Raw genomic sequence first — 19,891 nt, forward strand, 5'->3', positions numbered from 1 at the left:
TCAACTTAAACAATTTAAATTATAATTCAAATTTAAAATTTTTAATATTTTTTAATTTTTGACGGACTCGTGGCTTGATTCGTCTAACTCACAATCCGCTTTAGATTGAATTGGATTAAAAACTTTTTAATCTGTTAAGTTGGATTGAATTTTTAATAAATTTATCTATCCCGTAGCGAATTGATCTGTTTGACCGTAATAGCATGTAATTTCAATGTAAAATAAGAAAGGATATTTTAGGTAGAAAATTATATTAGAAAAAACAGGACTCTTTTAATTTTATGCTAAAATCATAAATCTCGGACATAATTAGTGGGACCACGAATCGTAGCGGATCATAGGGAAAATTAAAACTTGATTTTTTTTTTGTTTTTTGTTTTTTTAAAAAAATTCTATCCTTATTTTCTCTTCCCTCTTTATGCTTTGTGTCGAGCCGCCTTTTCAACCAGTTGAGTCCTGCGCACTCTGTTCCGTGACGCAACGACGCATCCCGCGCCACCGAAGAGAGGAGGGAGCGATCAAATGGCTTCTACCGCCGCTCACGGCCATCCTTCTCTCCACCTACTCTGCCGCACCTCCTCCTGTTCCCCGTCGGCTCGTCGTTCTCTGCGCCGGATCTCCATGGCCGCTGAGACGGCCGGCGCGATTCGGACGACCAAGACAGTCACCATCTCCTACTCCGAGATCAAAGTTAACTCCCTTCTCTGTAATTTCCGTTCAGTTATTTCTCAATCTCATCGCTGTCGCTCTTGACGGGCGCGTTCGTGGGGATGGTTTCAGGACAAGGGCAAGGATCTGTATGCAAAAATAGAAGAAGGATTTGGGCCTAATGGGCTCGGGATCATCTCGGTATCAGATGTATGTGTGATGGCGAATCTCTTTCTTTTTTTTCAACTTTGTATACGATGCGAAATTTCTTATGTTCTATGTTCAATTCTCTTAATTCGTTGGTTGCAAAGTGTTTGATTTAAGATGCAGCTTTTATTAAATTATTCTTATTCTTGTTCTTGTTGTTTTTACTATTTTTATTACCTGTGAAAAATATGCCTTTTGGCTTTGAACCTCATCGCTATACTGCTGCAGGTCCCTGGCTTCCCTTTGCTACGTCAGAAACTTCTACATCTTGCACCCAGGCAAGCTTTCCTGAAATTTCTTATTACAATTGTTAGCCTTATGCGTTTTTCTACTAAGATACTTTGATGAGGACTAAATTGTCATTCCTTTTATGTTCTCTTTCTAGAGTGGCAAACCTCCCCGATGAAGTGAAAAATGAGCTGGAAGACCCAGAAAGCAGGTACTGATTAATTTGATTGTCTGGTCTTATGCTAGGGGTGTAAACAAGCCAAGCCGTGTCAAACTGACTATGTTCAAGCTTGTTCATTTTCTTATTAGTATATGAAAATGCGCTGAGCTCATTAGTATTTGAGCTTTTGTTTAATATATTTTATACTATTGAACAAACATAAATAAACTCTTATTGAGTCTAATATTGAGCTTTTTAACAAACAAATTGTTCATTTACAATCCTATTTATTGCTACTCACGGGAAACTTCTCATGCATTTTGAAGAATAACAAATTTTGTAATTCATATTGCACTTTGGATAGGAAATCTTGCATTAAGATATTGCTAATATTTTCTCTTCATGTAATGTAAAGTTGGCCTCACCTTCTAGTTGGCTCCATAATTTTGTTGATAGGAAATTTACCTTTGTCCACAATAATGCTGGATGAAATTGGATGGTTGTATCGTACATTTTGTTGACACCATAATGGTGAACAAGACTAAAATTATTAAAAATTTAATTATTTGATTGTAGATGCAAGTTGCATAACTACCGAAAATTACAAAGGGCTGTAAGAATGAAATTTTTTACTTAACCTATATCCAATATGACCATTCGAAACAAAATTGTTAGAATCTGACCTATTCATTTTCTGGGATGCTAATTATCCTGAGGAATGAGCATATTTTGAGCTCTTTTCTGGGTCATTATTATAATCACACTATTTTGGCAGATTGATTCAACCTTGCTTTTCTTTTGGTAAAACTATTTGGTCATTATCTTACCACTCTATTTAAACTAAAGTCATTGATTTTTTTTAAATAAATGTTTATTATGTCATTCATCTCTAATAAATTCTAATGTGTGAACATATCAATTCTAAATATTTACTTTATATTTCTTTTCTACTTTCAAATTCTATTTTCTAAGAAATGAAAATAGACAACGATGAAATCATTGGTTTACTGATGTTTTCCTTAGAAATGGTCGAAATTATCAATTGAACTACCATGAAAGTTCTATGTCAAAGTCAGAGAGAGTAAAGGATCACAAGTGAAAATGTTTCATGGACTTGATACTGTTTTGGCACTATTCTTTTTCTGGAGAACTCTTTATGACTAAAGCACAACCTTATCTTTCTCTTTGTGTAGATATAACTTTGGATGGAGCCATGGGAAGGAAAAGCTTGAATCTGGTAAAGAAGGTGAGTTCCTTCTACACTACAGGATTTAGATTGTCATCTTTGTCCTATATTTGTAGTAATGTCCACTTAGACGATGTATTAAATCTCTGTTTGAATATTGACTGCAGTCCATGTTTACTTTTCTACAACACCACTATGATGCTGTACCAACACTATAACTGGTTGATGCATATTCTCACTGTCAATGCATAATCAGTCAACTGGACTCAAGCCACATTGCTTGCTCCACCTTGAACAGAAAAACATAGCTTTTGGTTAAGCCTAATTTTAGTTATGAAATGAAGTGAGTTTTCACAGAACCATGTTTGCAGGACCCTTTGTTAATTGCTTTAAGTAGAAGGCTAGAAGTCCCTAAAGTCATCAACATATATGATGAGGAATAGGTAGGTTTTGACGTTCTGATGAGAACATTGACCCAGATCTACCAGATTTAGGAATATTGATTTCATCTGAGTTTAAACATTGGATCAGTAGGTATTATATGTGCTTAAACTATCATCAATATTTCTTGATAATTAAATAATTGATGTCATTTATTATATATTGTTGAGCAAGTGCATCTAGAGGATCAACCTAGTATAAGAGAATTTGGAAAGGAAAAAGAGATAAAGTAAATCTTTGGATTAAAAGAATCTTTAAACAACTACAATAGCCAGAAAATTGATTGAAAGACCCAGGTTGATTGTTACAAATATGGGACAGGACCAAGCAGTATATTGATACCATATACTATAAATAATAGAATCGCTAAGACACTGTTTTAGTATCTGAATTTTTTTATATAATGTCTTAAATATAGTGGATTTTATGATTTAATATGATATTTATCTGTTCACACAGATTTATTCAAAGGATCTTTTTATGCTAATCCAATTTCAGACAGTCCTACAACTGATGAGGCAGCTATACGCCGGTATGATTCAAATCTATAATATTCTCATTAGTTTCTCTCTTTAATTTTATTGCATGTAGTAAATGGCAGTTGCTGGACAATTTCCTGTTGGATTGTCTTAGTGGTTATAGAAGATGTTGGATACCTAGAACTAGATAATTGAGAGATTCCACTTTTGTCAATTAAAAGGTGTCATTGCTTAGACAATACCAAAATTTCTATGGTCCATTCTATTGGGATAGTTGAGCTCAAATATGGACTACCAAAAGGCCTAAATTGGCATAAATACGTGTGTGTGAGAGGAGAGAGGAGGGGGGGGGGGGGGGGGGGGGGGGGGGGGGGGTAAAATATTTACACAATGAATTATTTTTAGGCTTGTATTTGATTTTAAATTCGTGAATATTGCCAATTTTCTACCAGCTAAATATTGGTTTGCTTCTTACTGTGTAATTTGGTTGAATTATTCTCATGTTGTCCTTATCATAACAGCTGCTACGTACTAGTTCACTGTGTTTTGTTGGAAATATATTCACTAAGGTTAATCAAGTGTATCATCCTTTGAGTATTGAGTACTCCATATGATACTTTGTTTACAAACTTCCATGCATGAAAGTAAGGGGAAATCTTTTGTTTAAAATATAGCTTAAATAGATTTTAAGAAATATAAGCAGTTGTGTATATGAACTTTTTAATTTGTAACCATTGAACCATCAGTCACTCCTCGTATCAAGTATGTTAATAATTCTTTGGAGCACTTAAATGGTTAATATTGCCACCTCGACAATAATCATAAAGTAATTATCGACATATTAAATTTTGTATTGTTTTAATAAGTTGAGCCATTTAAATGGCTAATATTTCCACATCAAATAATAATCATTCAGTAAACAGCAAGGTTTTTAGGTTTTGGTTGACATGTTAATTTGTTTAGCTCAAGTTTACATGTTCTAAATTTTCAAGGGAGTTGAGTGCATTCCATTGAATGACTATCGCTCACGTTTCAGTACTTGCTATGTAATAACTCCAGGTTAGTGAAGCTATAGAGAATATAACAAGTGGATTAATTAATGATTATAACCATTATAAATTTGGAATTTCATCTATACAGTTGTTAAAATTTTAAATTCGGGACATATAAAATAAAAGTTTATGCCACATTTAGCAATTTACCATATATGGTATACTGTTTTGTTCATCCAACCCTAAACAGATAGGACTTGAGGCTTGTTCTTTTCTCCCCATAACTAAGTGTATGGATGCATTCAAAGATGAATATTAGATTTTGTAATTCCACAAGTTGAATCAATTAGAATTAAAGGTGTGAAGGATAAAAGGAGACCAAACAAAACTTAGATAATGGAATTAAAGGTGACTCAAAGGATTTGGATTACACTAGTTATATGCCCTTGCATAAAGTTTGAGAGATTAGATCAGTGTAGCTAACCCCAAAAAGTTGGGACTAACTTGTCTTGGTGGTGATAATAACTTAGTGTATTAGGGCACATATATTCATATGTAATTAATGATTCTTATATTATTTGTAGGTACCCTTCATACTGTCGACCAAATAAATGGCCAGATGCATTACCAGAACTTGAAGTAGGTATGTGAGTAGTACTTGCAGCGTACTGTTTCACTGCTTGTAGCTTTCCTTGTAAGCAGCATTATTTTTCAATTGCCCACATCTTATTTGTTTGTTTTCTTTTGGTGGGTTTGTGTATCCCTCCAGTGGATACAATGTTTTCTTGTGGAAACTACTTCAGAGTATTTCATTTCTACTTCCCATATTTTACTCTGACATTCAGGATGCTACTTTATGTAATATGTAATAAAGAAGATCCACACAATAGTCTTTTTAAAATAGACCTCAACACTACTGATATATTGAAAGGTCCATATGGTTTTTGAGGGGAGCTCCACATATAGTTTAGCCTATCTTTATCTGACCTGTTTACTATCCATGATTTTATAGCAAATGGTGCCTCTAGTCTACCTCTTAGGCACATGACATAGAAATTTTGGTTGCTATGTTTAGGTGGAAACCACACCAATTATTTGCTTTCCTCCATTTTCGTTAAGTGACTAAGATATTAGTAATTTGGGTTGGCAGTTAAAATTTGCTTGATCTGGACAAAGCCCATATAATTATATATGCATGCTGTATTGAGTATCAACCAGTGAAAACAACATGACTATGAGACAGACAAATAAGTTCACAAGACAAATCACATAACTTCTTCACGATATTGATTACATTGGGTCACATGTCCAAACACAGCCCATTTAACCTGGGTGACACATATGGATAGTATTCATGATGCATCAAATGAATCCATAGACTAAGTCAGCTCTAGCTAGAATCACAAGTATAGCTGTCAATTTGGGTTAGGTCTGTCGGGTTGGTCTACTCCGTCAAACAATTTAGACAGGTTGGGTTGAAATTTTATCAATCTATTTTAAGGTGAGTTCAGATGGGTCGACCCATCTAGGCCTGTGACCCATATGGATCGGCCCGTGGCGGGTTTGGGTTGGCCCACAGGTTGAGAAAACTTATTTTTTCCTTCAAAATTTAAAATTAAAATAGAAAATTCAATGGACTAGTGGGTTTGACTTGTCTAAATCGCAATTCAAACTTAAAATTTTCAACTTTATCAATTTAAATAGTAATTCAAATTTAAAAATTTTAATATTATATATATTTTATTAATTTTTTGACAGGCCCATGGGTTGACCTGCCTAACCCGCAACCCGCTTTGAGTTGGGTTGGATTGGAGAGTTCCCAACCCGCCAAGTTGGTAGGTCGGCCCGCCCTGCCCCGTCATATGACGGATTTCTAGTGGGTTAGCCCGTCCCGCCATGGGTTGGTCCGTTTGATAGCTCTAATCACAAGTAATGGCAATAAAGCTTGAGCAAAAACAATTCAAATAAGATCCCATGTCATCTGGTCAAAAACCACAATAAATTATTGAGCTAGAATTCATGATTGGTAATGCTAAGATTTTGTTGTGTTGCATCATGTTCTATGACAAGAGCACAAAGGGTTTTAAGCACACTAGATAAGGACTTCCGTGTTGGGCTTAGAAAACTAAGCTCCGAGTCAAAATTATCCATTCTCAACACACAAGACAAGGAAGACTAAGAAGACCCAAGAAAAGACAGACTAAGAAGACATTTTTATAATTTAGGGCCCAATGATCAGGGCTTGGTCAAGAAAAGTAGGAAGGTGATGGATTAGCAGAAGATTTTCTCCCATCCTACAATAGCAAAGTCACAGTGAAAGAATAGGTGTTATGTTGTTTCATGAAAGGAGTATAGGACACAGGGATGGGATACTGTGATGTTAGTTTTTTTAAGGAAATCTTTGTTATATAGCTAGGTGTAGAATGATCCAGCTAGTAACTTGACTTTATCAGGGACTTCGGCGGGCAATAGATGAAAGGCCTAATTGTCTCCTAGGCTACCAGTGAAGAAAACAATGCAGGCGATTTAAAGGAGTGCAGTGTGGAGTCTTAGATGTTCCATTTTGGGGAGGTGGTAGACATGATTTGATGGACTAAATTGCGTTTAGGAAAAGTTTCCAACCCAATGACAGTGCCAAAATTCAATCATGTTGTTTTGACCAAGGTGAAATTTGATGGAGTATTCTGATGCAGACAAGAGCGAAGAGCAAATAGCTGGCCATGAGGATTTTTCTGTCACATCTAGCCAATCAGACTCAAATCAGAGAGGTGATTTGGGTCTGTGGACAAACAAGATTCTGAGAAAGGAACTACCAGCATTTAGGGAGTAAGACCACATTGTGTAGATAGGCCCCAAGGCTATCCTAAGAGTCTTGCTGCAAACTTGGGAAAAATTCATCTTACACTAAACCTGTAAGTATAATCAAAATCTTGCCATAAAAAGGTTCAGTCAGTTTTTTCTATGTGAGTAATGCTCAGAATGCAAATGGGTAGAGTTGAGAGGATACTGCAATCAAGGATGATGCAGCACACATAGGATAACTGGATAAATATCCTGGTTGAATGGAGCAAGTCTGGATGATAACTTTATCTTCTGACATAAATTATTTACTTTTCGATATGATGAACTGCAATGAGATCTTGATATGTGACAAATTTTCTTTTCTGTAAAATGGTAGTTCAATTTTCTAGCAAAATATTTAAGCTGAGATTTTCAAAACTTTGAAAATTGTTTACTGTAGCATTTAAAGCTCTTGGAAAGTTGATATGGGAGGCTGGGCTGATGCTGGCCTATCATTGTGATCAGTATGGTATGGTTTTTTCAACCCAAGCCAATTTATTCTGTGGGCTTCTATGACTCCTAATTCACTGAAGGATTTTTCAATTTGCATGCAAACTCTTGATATTGTCTTACAATCTTGGGTTTCAAAGGTTTTTGAGTAAAGCTGAGCCTTTTTGTAGGGATATTAGCTTGTACAATATCCAGATTACACTCATGTCTTGAAGATCACTTTCATTGTTTTTTAATTCTGAAGATACTAGGTGAACTACATACTTATATTTGTGCTTCATTTTGTCAGTCATTATTCAAAATGCCATGGGGACATTTATATGGAACTAGACGCCAAGATTCGTACATTTGAATCAACTACTGAGCACGGTTATCATAATCGGAAGACTCGTTGTTCGTATTGTCCCATTCAATTCAATTCAATTCGGAGGCAATTCAATTCAAATTGCATGTTTGAATGAGTTGAGATCAAGAATCGGTCTGATACAGTTAGAATCAAAATCGATTCAGTTTGAAATCCGCAATTCTCAATTCCTAGAATTGGGTTAATTCAACTTACTCCGATTAAAAACATTATGCACAGTAAATTCATGGTTTAAAAACTCCTTTTCGTGTTTTGTATTCGACGGACGACAGTTTGCATGTCCCTTACCCTCATGTCCTTCCTCACGGTCATAGCTGTCTCCTTTGTCGGTGTTCCTTCCTTTGTTTGCGTCTTCATCAGGATCTTCTTTGTGTTCAGGCATTGTCCTTGGCAGATTTTGTGGACCAGCATATCACTTCATTAGAGGACGTTGAATGCCTGAAACTACTACTGCTTTGCTGACTTCTTCCTAGAGTGTCTTTGATCAGGAGGCCTCCACTTTTAGTCCTTTAGCAATTGAGGTTCAGTAGTAGACACCTTCAGCAACGAACTACTTGATCAGAGGTTGCTACTGTGATGACTTTTTCATGTCTTGACTAAAGGCCTCCCAGCCCTTATCCTCAACAAACAGTAGGATCATCTCTTCGCAGAGGATGTCAAATAGAGAACTTCTTTTGAATGGTTGTTTGCTTCCAATTAGTGCTTCATTGGTGTTAATTTATTTATCATATTGTAGTCTTAAATAGGATATTCTTACAAATTCTAGTAAGGTAGAACTTTTTTGACTTACTTTTTTTATATGGTTAATATGAACCTTGGTTAACACATCAAACGAGGAAGAGGCAGACAAAAAAATACTTAGCAACAATAAAATAAAATAAAATTTATTAAATATAGATGATGATATAGTAAGGGATAGAACCCAATGACATAAAAGGATTTATATTGCCGACCCCACCTAGCGGGATAAGACTTGGTTGTTGGTTAAACATGAACCTTACAATTTATGATTCTTAAATTCACCAAAATGATTCACGATCTGAGCCTCGATTCGATAACTTTGCTACCTAGCATTATATCAATACTAAATTATAATCAATTCTACTTGTTTGCCGACTTATCTCCATTCAAGGTTACTTCATGTTATATATCCGATCTCTTAGGTGTATTGAAAACGAATAGCAATGGCCAATGATCTTATATAGGGCAAGGTTGATGGTTTTGATTTTGTATGTGAAGCATGCCTAAATAGCTCAAACCCCTATGTTTTTCTCAAGTCTTATAAACGATTATTACCTTTATTTCTTATGAGTTAAATTGTCATTTTAAACTTTACATTTTCCTCCTTTGACATGCTGGCATCCTTTCAAGCTTTGCAAATATTTTTGTGCTAAATTTAGCATTGGCATTAGAAAAACATGTAGCATTTTGACACTTACCAGTTACCACCCTAGGGGTAAGCAAAGTTTCTTTACCTATGTTCAATAGACAATGGTCTTCGCCCTTCGGGCTATAGTGCAACGGCAAGATGCTTCTGCAGTTAATCAGACATTCATGAGTCAATTCTTAGCTACGGCGCACTACAGATTAATTTTCTCCAATGGGAAGACAACCCTGGAATGCTAGTTGGGGAGTGACGCGCCGTTCGCACTTCCGGATTTACCCTGGTGGTCAGTGGAAAACTTTCGTGGAGACGAGCCTGTCACCTCTAGGATTAGTCAGTTCGAAAAACTAGATACCTGGATTATCCAAAAAAAAGACAATGGTCTTCGTAGATAAGGAAAATTTGATATTCCAGATTGAGCTTTCAAAATCTATACATATCTCCCTCTCTGATGGGAGGGAGGGAGAAGGGGAGGAGAGATTGTTACATTTTATGTTCATCCAGATGTTTTGTCATTTCTCTAGTATGAGGTGAGCTTTATTTCATAGTTGTTGCTCCTTTTTCGTTCAATGTTGTTAGAATCTGGATCACAGGTGACAGTGTTTTAGTCACGATTGACATTGCATTTGCTCATAGTCATATAATTCCTAGTTTTTCACTTGGCATTTTCTTCTGCTGTTATGAGAGTTGTGGTGCAAGCAATATCTTTAACAATCAGATATAGATGGAGGTACTTTTGCATGTATTAACTTGATCACATAGTATCATAATTTGCTCCGTAGTTTCCTTGTTAATCTGGTTGCATCATGCATTTTTTGCAGTATTGATGTTGAATCTCTATAAAGTATGTTGATTATAATCCCTTCAATGTTAGTAAGTAAAAAAATGAAAGATAGCAATGCTGGCAATCTTGAGCAGATACTTCAACGGTCCAGGTGTCACAAAGGTCGTTTGCTATACTACTTTCCAAGACATTCCAGGTGATGTGTTGCTTTTTACAGGACTTTTAGTTATTGTAACTTAAGAGTGTTTATCATGGGCTTTCTTTTTCTTCTTCTTTAATATTTGTAAATTTTCTACTTTTGCTCTTTTTTGTCTTATGCAAAGTTAATGGCTGCTTTTTTGCTCAACTTTTAGTTATCATAACCTAGAGTGTGTCATGGGTTTTCTTTTTCTTCATCTATGATCTTTGTAAATTTTCTATTTATGCTCTTTTGTGTCTTATGCATTGGTTATGCATGGGTGGAAGGTATATATCATGTAAATAAACTATATCCACTTAATAAAAAGGATTTGGATGGATCTTTGGCTTTGTTCTTCAAGTTGGATTCATGTTTTTGAAATACCTAAATATTTTCTATTTCATGGGTAAATTTTAGAAAAATAACTTTCACTGTGCTGCAGGCACTCTGGAGATGATATTAGCTCCATATCATCATGGTGCGGATGGCATACTGATAATGGTTCACTCACAGGTGACAACTGAGATAATAGATGGTCCATTTTTTCGTAATCAATGATAAATCATGTCATCGATTACACTAGAGTTAATCTAGATTAATGACGTTTCTTTTCTATATACAGCGTAACAGTTTTTTTTCTACTTATCAGTTATCAGTTTTTTTTTTTTTTTGCTTAATAAAGTTTTAGATCCGGAATCAGTCAGTTACCATAGTAGTTAAGCAATGCGCAGTCCATTTAAACTCATTCTCATTTACTCTTTATAATTTGGTATCATAAAAATTTCTTCTGATATTTAAACCCTAATCTAATTTCCTGCAGAAAGCTGTCTTCAGTAATGTATTCACCTCAAATTTACCTGCATCAATGTTTTGAGTTATTTCAAACTAATGAATTTCTGCATGGTTACTTTTTAGATGTTGAAGTGGTGAATGTATGCTTGTTTACTCGTATATGCCGTAATTTTATGCAAATTAAGAGCTCTTGAACTTTGTGTTTTGAAATTTAACAATTACACTTGTAGGGCTTACCTGTGGCCTGTATACAAGAGATGGGGTAAAGATTACTTCTCCAGATAGTGTTGCTGGTCTTTATGTTAAAACACGAAATGATGAAATTGTCAAGGTTGTTCTTTGTTCAACACTTATAAACATTTCTTTGTCCAACATTGCACTGTTATGATCAATTTGTAGCACAATTCACCATCAACTATATCCACTAGCACAACTATATCCATGAATAACTTAGTCATAACTATTCCATTAAAAATTAACTAAACCTATAGCTTCACTTTTGTGGATTTATTGAACTCTCATTACAAATTCTTCTATATGTGGATGGGTGGGTGGGTTGGCAGGTGTTCATGGGCATAAAAAGGATAAAATTAAGATGCATAAACCCTACTCACTATCTAAAGCTAGATTTCTCTGAGGGATGTTGTAGCATATAACACATAATGCATATACCCTATTCACTATCTAAACCCTAGGAATTTGTATTAAAAAACATCTACTTGTGTTGCTCGGTGTTATCAAAAATTTGGTTTATGAAAGTTTGGGTTTTCAATTGTATGAACTATTGAGGGAATCACCTCATCAAGGCCCTTAAATTTGGAAAAACCTAATAACCTTGTTTCAAAATCACTCACATGCGACTAATTTTCTCTCTAAAATATACTTGTCTAGAAATCTATATGAAAGTAATTAGAAAGACCAAAGCACTTCAAGAAACATTAAAATCAAGAAAATTCATATATTGATAATCACAAATATTTTCTAGTTATCTATTTATTTAACAGTACAGTTTTGGGGCCCATAGAAGTTTTCATGAAACATCACGAGTGTTTTGTAGGTCAAAGAAAAGGTTGGGGGGCTTCTTGATCATTTGAGATATCTGGATCTTGTTTGGGCATTTTTCAAGATATGGGGGGTTGGGATATTTACCTAATGTAAATGATACTTATAATTGTCTTAAACAGACTTGGATTACAAGGCATTCATATCACTGGCCACCATCTGTATGTCAATGTTATTCAAGTTCCTGATCATCTACGGCAAGATTCTTAAAATTTGACATTAAGTGTGATCATGATTCTCAAAATATGTCAATCACCATATAATTGTCAATCTGAACCACATATAAAGAATGTTGTGTGCTTTTGAAGATTTGAATCAAAGCATTGCTCATGCATCGTGCATAGGCATTTTAAACCTGAACGCATACACATTTCTATCTTTAAGAATAGATGTACTAATATATATTTCATACGCTTGTTCTTATCTAGAAAAAAAAACCAAATGATTACTGATTAAGGCTAGGTTTTTTTAGGCTATTCTAAATCCTATATGCAGTTTAACTAGTTTTGTATTCCAAAAAAGGATTCTATTGGTCAAATAGATAATTTTACTATTTCGACACAATAGGTTGTTTTCGAAGAGGATGAATTAGCTTATCAAATCGGTGAAACAGCTGAAATACTTGCAGGAAGATGTCTCTGTGCTACTCCACATTGTGTACAGGTGCATCACATAGTCCTTGTATGTTTTTTTTTTTTTTGCAGATAAAGAAAATAAGTTGATTGTATGTCATCCAAGGTAATGTTTCTTTCTGTTACATGTTAACTAAAAATGACACTGCTCTACACTTTTCTACCCTATTTTTTGAGATTGGATCTTTCTATGTGAAAACACATGAAGATTACTTCCAATAGAATATCAATTAATTGCATAGCAAAGATCAATAGCCAAAAAAAATCCACATAGTCAAACTTAAATACTTGGGACAATAGCATTGCTTTTATTGATATTTTAGCAATATGTTTTTGCTTGATATAGATATTCTCAAATGCCATTTTGAAGTTTCATTTGAACCAGGGGCTTGGGATGGACAATTGTGATTATAAGCTTCCCCCCCCCCCCCCCCCCCCCCCCCCATTTTCAAATTTTTAATACAAGAGATGATGTAGGGGTATAATAAAAATTTATGAATCCACGTTGCTGCCTATTATGCATTCTAGCAATATATATTTAAAAAAAATTGCATTGAGTATGAGTGAGGTTCCATTCTTGCTTTGACTCCACATCACCAGCAAAAGGATTCAAGTCAACCATTTCTCTCCTTTTTTTTCAAGCAAATGCAGCTGTACTTGAGAGAATTTATTTTTTTGATTGAATTGCTATTTTTAGAGTAACATACATATTCCTTGTTCAGAATTTTTTTTTCTCTATCTACCTTCTTGCATCTGATAGGCACCTAACAGTGAAAAGGCTCTTGGTGTGGCACGCTCAACCTTTGCATTATTTTTGCAACCTGACTGGTATATTTTGTTACAGATCTATATTGTACTAAAATCTATATTGTATATAATATTGCTCAAGTATTATTTGCATGTGAACTTGTGTAAGTATGAGTAGAATACCTGATTAATGATGCCTATCTGTATTTGCCTGATTAATTTACTCAATCAGTATTTTTAGTACCTACATTCGTTGTAGAACTGCAACTCTCATTCTAATTCAATTTTTTAGTGATATCTTTACACATAAGGCCACTTATTCATATTGTACAAATTGTTCAGAATGATCAAATTCCAACATTAGAAGTTTGGTGTGGATCATCCTATGCAGAAGTTAATGCGTTCTAAAATTGGGAAAATGTAGACTGGTTATTATGTAGACAAATTACCTTTATGCAGGCAAACCTGAACATATCACCTTTCACCACAAATACAGTGTGTATATTTGTCCACCTAATTAGTTTATCTAATAGTCCTCTCTTTCTGCGCCTCCATTCTTGTTGGAATTTTGTATATCCAACTGATAATTTATCACATATGTTAAATTGAGTTCTAGATAATGTCCCATCACAACACAGTCCTGTATGCTATGATGAAATTATTACGAGACAAATTTTGTTTCATTTCTCATTTTTTCCCTCTCTCTTGGATCTTAAATTGGTGACTTTTTATTTTCCTTTTGTTCCTATATGTTCAAAATGCAAAAAAGAATGTTTCATTCTAGTTCTCTTCGATGTCTTATACTTCTTTTCACCTTTTTATAGGGACGAGAAACTTCAGTTTCCAGCAGAGATTCGCCATCACCAGGAGGTATGATTTATACACATACTTTGATAAAAGAAATTTTAATTTACTTGGGTGGATAAATGGAAAAACATGGATGACAGAATGGATTGCAGATCATTTGATTTTTTTTATTTCTGAAAGGATTGAAAGATTAACGTTCAAAATGAGCTCCCATTTCTCATCTGTATCACTTAATCTATGTTTCTCACGTAGTGACGAACATTTTGAGTTATTTTAGTTCTTATCCATCCTTTTGTCCATCCATCTGGTCTTCATCACTCTATCCAACTCAATGTATAATGTGGGCAAAATTCAAGATGGTGTCCTATTTTTCAATTAAAGTCAGATGAATATTTCATTTTCAATTAAATTAAAGTCAAATAAACGTCCCATCTAACATAAACTATCTGAATTGTTCTTATCTTTACTCTTTTGTAACAATTACTTGCTAACTTCTATATATTATAGAAACTAGTAGGTAGTTGTTACATTGTAGAAGTTATATGCTAGTTTCTACATGCTCAATTATGATTAGATTATGTTCATTTAAAATATAATGAGTATCATAGAGTCTCCATCGTTTGTTTTGTTCGTTGAAATGTTATTTTAATTAGGTTATCATTCATAGAAGCAAAATCAAAATGATATAAAATCACTGTTATAGTACTACACGTTGTAGAAGTAGCATGTTAATTTCTACACGGTCAATCGTGATGAGATAATATTCATTTCAAATGAGTGAGTGTAATGGAGTCTCTATCGTTTGTTTTGTTCGTTGAAATGTTATTTTAATCAGGTTATCATTCAGAGAAGCAAAATTAAAATGATATAAAATCATTATTATAAAGTTAGCAATTAGCTGTTATCATGTAGAAGTTAGTCGCTAGCATTTATACATTGTAGAAGCTAATCAAATGATTAGATAATGTAAGGATATTTTGGATAATTTGCGTTAAATGGAGTGTCCATTTGATAATTTTATAAATGATGGGTGTCCTTTTAGTTTTTTTATCCTTGTTTCTTTTCAGTTCAGCCGTTCTTTCACTGATGAATATTTTCCATTGCTTATTGCAGTTGATCTCACCAAACAGAACTCTTACTTTTGGAGAATTTTCTGAGACACTCCTCAGCAAGTATTACCATGAAAAGAGCTGAGACAAATTCTATCTTCTTCGTCCATATTTATAATCATTGGTAGTGAAATAAAGGATGTGCCAACATCAAACTCATCCTACTTCTTCCATGTTCATAATTATTGTTTGCTACATAAAGGCTGTGCCAACATTAAACTCAGCCTATTATTATCTTTGCTGCCAGACCTTATGAAAATAAATATAATTATGTTGCTGAGAAGAGCTTTTATTTTTGTTATTATCAAAACCATGCCCTATAGTGTAGGCAAGAGCATTCTTTCACCATGTCCTATAGTGATCAAGCTTTTTTTAGAAGGGGCAAGAACATTAATGAAGTAAAAAAAAATGAATATCACTGAGCTATAATAGAGCCCTTATTCACTTGATGATTGATATGCTACTCTATAGGACTTTTTGTTTAATAGGATATTCAGTTAATTAGATAATTTGGTGAAGGAAAATTTTTTATAGAATTGAATTGATTATTTTTTTAAAATTAATTATGATATTTAAATTATTAAAAAAATCTCTTATCATGATTAGGCTTTTTTTTTCATGAACCACTCCCAGCGCTGTGGCAGCGCGGCTGCTATTCCTAAATAGACTCTGAATGTAGCAATCATTCGCCCATGTACACATATCATTATCAATAATGAAATAAAATAAAATACTATTTCACCTATAATTTTTTAATCTAAAATATTTTTTACATTATTTTATCAAAATTACATTCTTAAATTTTTATTAAAATTAATTTTAATCCACACTGTTCAACGCCACTCCAACTTATTTTTAATCAAAATACTATTAAAAAAATAATAGAGAAAGAGAAATGTACACTGCGCAACGAAGAATTCGTGACTCGTGCGCGACACTCGTGACTCTACCGCTGTTGCCGCCACCCTTGCCGTGTCGTCCGGCCATTGTCGGTCGTCGTCTCAGGCACGATCGACGTGCCGCTCGTCGGCGCTCCGTCCGACATCGGATTTCGGTCGGATAGTGGTCGGAATCCGACGGAATTCGATCGAAAACAAGGTCGGTAATGGCAGCGCCGTTTCCGGTCAAATCGCAATCGGATTCCGGTCGAATCGCGGTCGGTCTCCAACCGCGATTCGGTCGGAATCCGGCCCGATCGCCGTCGACAGTGACCGCGCAGTGGGGGACGACTGTTTCCGATCAAATTCATCAGATTCCGATCACTATCCGGTCGGAATCCGACGTCAACCGAAGCGCCAACGAGTGGCGCGTCGATCGCGATCGAGATGGCGGCCGAACGACACGGCAAGAGGACAGCAGCGGCGATGGATCAAGAAAGTCGCGCACGAATCGTACACGGATTTATCGCGCAGCATAGCAATCTCGCAAAATAAAAGAGTACAATAACCAAATTAGGAACGCCACTTTCCGCCTCCCTCCCCGTCACCGCCGCACGGTGGGACGCTGACCTTGTGTCGAACCCAACCCACATGGTGGAAGATGCGTTTGGGATCAGCAATAAATAAACAATGTGTGTGTCCTTACCGAGCCAGGGTACACGCCATGTGACCCCACACTGCGCCACAGCTGTTCATGCTGCTGCTCCTCCTGTGCACTCTTCTTCGTTCTTCCCTTCCATTCTTTTCCCTTTCATGGCCTTCAGAGCCTGTCTCGTTCAGTAGCACTAGCGGAAGCAGCAGCCATGAGAAGAAGAAGGCTCCGCGTCTCTTGCTCTTCTCCGTCTCCCCTCTTCCTCCTCGTTTTCTGCTTCGTCCTGGCGCCGGCTGCGGCTGACGATTTGGAGCTCCTGATCGCCTTCAAGGCCTCGATCCCCGACCCTCAGATACTCCGGACCTGGTCCGCCGGGCAGTCGGCGTGCTCCTTCGCCGGCGTCGCCTGCGACTCCCGGGGCCGCGTCGCCCGCCCTCGACCTCCGCGGCGTCCCCCTCTTCGCCGAGTTCCGAGCGGTAGCCTCTTCCCTCCTGCCCCTCGCCGGGCTCCAGAGGCTCTCCCTCCGCGCGGTCAATCTCACCGGAACGCTGGCCGACGGCGGGGCCACCGCGCGCTGCGGTGGCCTGCTCGCCGAGGTCGACTTCGGCGACAACGAGCTTCGTGGCTCCCTCGCCGATGCCCGCGGCCTCGCCGCGCTCTGCTCGGGGTTGAAATCGCTCGATCTCTCTCGCAACTCTATCGGTGGGGTTCTTCCGCCGTCGGCGGCCGTCTCCGCCGCCGGGTTTGGGATGCTCCAAAGTATTGACCTTTCGTTCAACAAGGTCTCCGGCCCGGACGAGCTTGGGTGGTTGTTTTCCAGCCTCGCCGGCCTCCGCCGTCTCGACCTCGTCGGCAACCGGCTTAATGCCAGGATCCCGGCGATTGGCAACTGCTCTAGTCTGCAACATCTGGACCTCTCCGCCACCGGCCTGATCGGCGAGCTCGACGAGGGGGTCTTCGCCGGATGCCAGAGCTTAGTTTACCTCAACCTCTCCTCCAACCACCTCGCCGGTACTCTCCCCTCTAATATCTCCTCCAGCTCTTCCCTAACCTTCATTAGTCTCTCCAACAACAACTTCTCCGGCGAGATCCCGATGGCTACCTTCGCCTCCATGCCCAACCTCAAATCCCTAGAGCTCGCCTTCAACTACTTCAGCGGCGGCCTCGGCGAGTCGATCGCGGAGATGCCGCAGCTCCAGGTGCTCGACCTTAGTTCCAACAACTTGACGGGGGCGATCCCGTTGGGGCTATGTGCGAACCCTAGCTTCGCGCTGGAGGAGCTCTACCTGCAGAACAACCACCTCTCCGGCTCGATCCCCGAATCGTTGAGCAATTGCACCAATCTCGTCTCCCTCGATCTCAGCCTCAACTACATCGCCGGCGCCATCCCCGCCAGCTTGGGCTCCCTCTACTCCCTCCGCGATCTCATCCTGTGGCAGAACTCGCTGGAGGGCGAGATCCCCGCCGAGCTCTCCTCGATCACCACGCTGGAGAACCTCATCCTCGACAACAACGGTCTCACCGGCACGATTCCGGCCGAGCTCGCTGGCTGCGCCAATCTCAACTGGATCTCCTTGTCGAGCAACCGCCTGAGCGGCCCGATCCCGTCTTGGATCGGCCAGCTGCGGAACTTAGCCATCTTGAAGCTAGACAACAACTCCTTCTCCGGCCCCATTCCGCCGGAGCTAGGCGAGTGCAAGAGCCTGATTTGGCTCGACCTCAACAGCAACCAGCTCAACGGCTCCATCCCTCCTGCACTCGCTAAGCAGTCCGGCAAGATCGCCGTCGGCTTAATCATCGGAGAGCGGTATGTTTATCTCCGCAACGACGGCATCAGCGATCGGTGTCGCGGGACGGGCAGCCTGCTGGAGTTCGCCGGGATCCGGCAGGATGACCTCAACCGGTTGCCCAACCACCAGTTCTGCAACTTCACCAGGGTCTACATGGGAAGCATGGGATACACCTTCAACAACAACGGCTCCATGATCTTCCTCGATCTCTCCTTCAACCAGCTGAGCGGCGAGATACCCTCGGAGATTGGGCAAATGTACCACCTCATCATCCTCAATCTCGGCCACAATTCGCTCTCCGGCCTCATTCCGTCGGAGCTCGGCGACCTGCGCTTTGTCGCCGTGCTCGACCTCTCCTACAACGCGCTCGAGGGCCCGATTCCTTGGTCATTCTCGCGCCTCGCCATGCTGTCGGAGATCAACCTCTCCAACAACAAGCTCAACGGGACGATACCGGAATTAGGACCGCTGCCGACCTTCTCGCCGAACTGGTACGAGAACAACTCGGGATTATGTGGACTGCCTCTCCCGCCGTGCCAAAGCCATGCCGGCGTCGACACCGGCGCCCAGAACCAAAGCACCCACCGGAGACGAGCCTACATCGCCGGAAGCGTCACGATGGGAGCTTTTGTTAGCCTCTTCTGCATTTTCGGCCTTGTCATCATCGTCGTCGAAAACAGGAAGAGGCAGAGGAAAGACAAAGGCTTCGACGACAACTCGAGAGACATATACATCGACAGCTGTTCCTTCTCCGGCGCCGGCGGAATCTCCAATTGGAAGCTGGCCGCTCTGACCAAGGAGACCGTTGTCGTCAACCTCACCACATCTGAGAAGCCGCTTATGAAGCTCACTCTGGCAGATCTCGTGGACGCCACCGACGAATTCCACAACGACTGCTTGATTGGCTCCGGCGGATTCGGGGACGTCTACAAGGCGCAGCTCAAGGACGGGAACATCGTCGCCGTGAAGAAACTGATACACGTCAGCGGCCAGGGCGACCGCGAGTTCACCGCCGAGATGGAGACCATCGGCCAAGTGAAGCACCGCAACCTGGTTCCTCTGCTCGGTTACTGCAAGGTG

The 19,891-nt window shown here is 38.7% G+C and overlaps 1 protein-coding gene and 1 pseudogene across 2 annotated transcripts; both read left to right on the top strand.

Annotated features, from left to right (window-relative positions):
* The first annotated feature begins 448 nt into the window (after window positions 1-448).
* Window positions 449-15,774, top strand: LOC141827561 (uncharacterized). Of its 2 annotated transcripts, none has more exons than XM_074714835.1 (15): window positions 449-690; window positions 781-858; window positions 1,084-1,133; window positions 1,241-1,294; window positions 2,437-2,489; window positions 3,330-3,402; window positions 4,926-4,984; window positions 7,583-7,651; window positions 10,255-10,360; window positions 10,785-10,855; window positions 11,365-11,465; window positions 12,764-12,859; window positions 13,589-13,656; window positions 14,400-14,445; window positions 15,496-15,774. In XM_074714835.1, the coding sequence occupies exons 1-15, from the start codon at window positions 523-525 to the stop codon at window positions 15,574-15,576; spliced, it is 1,173 nt and encodes a 390-aa protein (XP_074570936.1). In that variant the 5' UTR covers window positions 449-522; the 3' UTR covers window positions 15,577-15,774. The 2 variants fall into 2 exon arrangements, with proteins under 2 accessions (XP_074570936.1, XP_074570935.1); XM_074714834.1 differs by having other exon boundaries at window positions 10,255-10,359; window positions 10,781-10,855.
* Window positions 15,775-17,176: 1,402 nt separating this feature from the next.
* LOC141827177 (brassinosteroid LRR receptor kinase BRI1-like) overlaps window positions 17,177-19,891 on the top strand; it is a 3,099-nt pseudogene continuing 384 nt past the window's right edge.

This window comes from Curcuma longa, chromosome 4, assembly GCF_044706935.1.
Source record: "Curcuma longa cultivar G26 ecotype Majalengka, Jawa Barat chromosome 4, ITB_CL_G26_1.1, whole genome shotgun sequence".
In the NCBI taxonomy this organism is placed as follows: Eukaryota; Viridiplantae; Streptophyta; class Magnoliopsida; order Zingiberales; family Zingiberaceae; genus Curcuma; species Curcuma longa.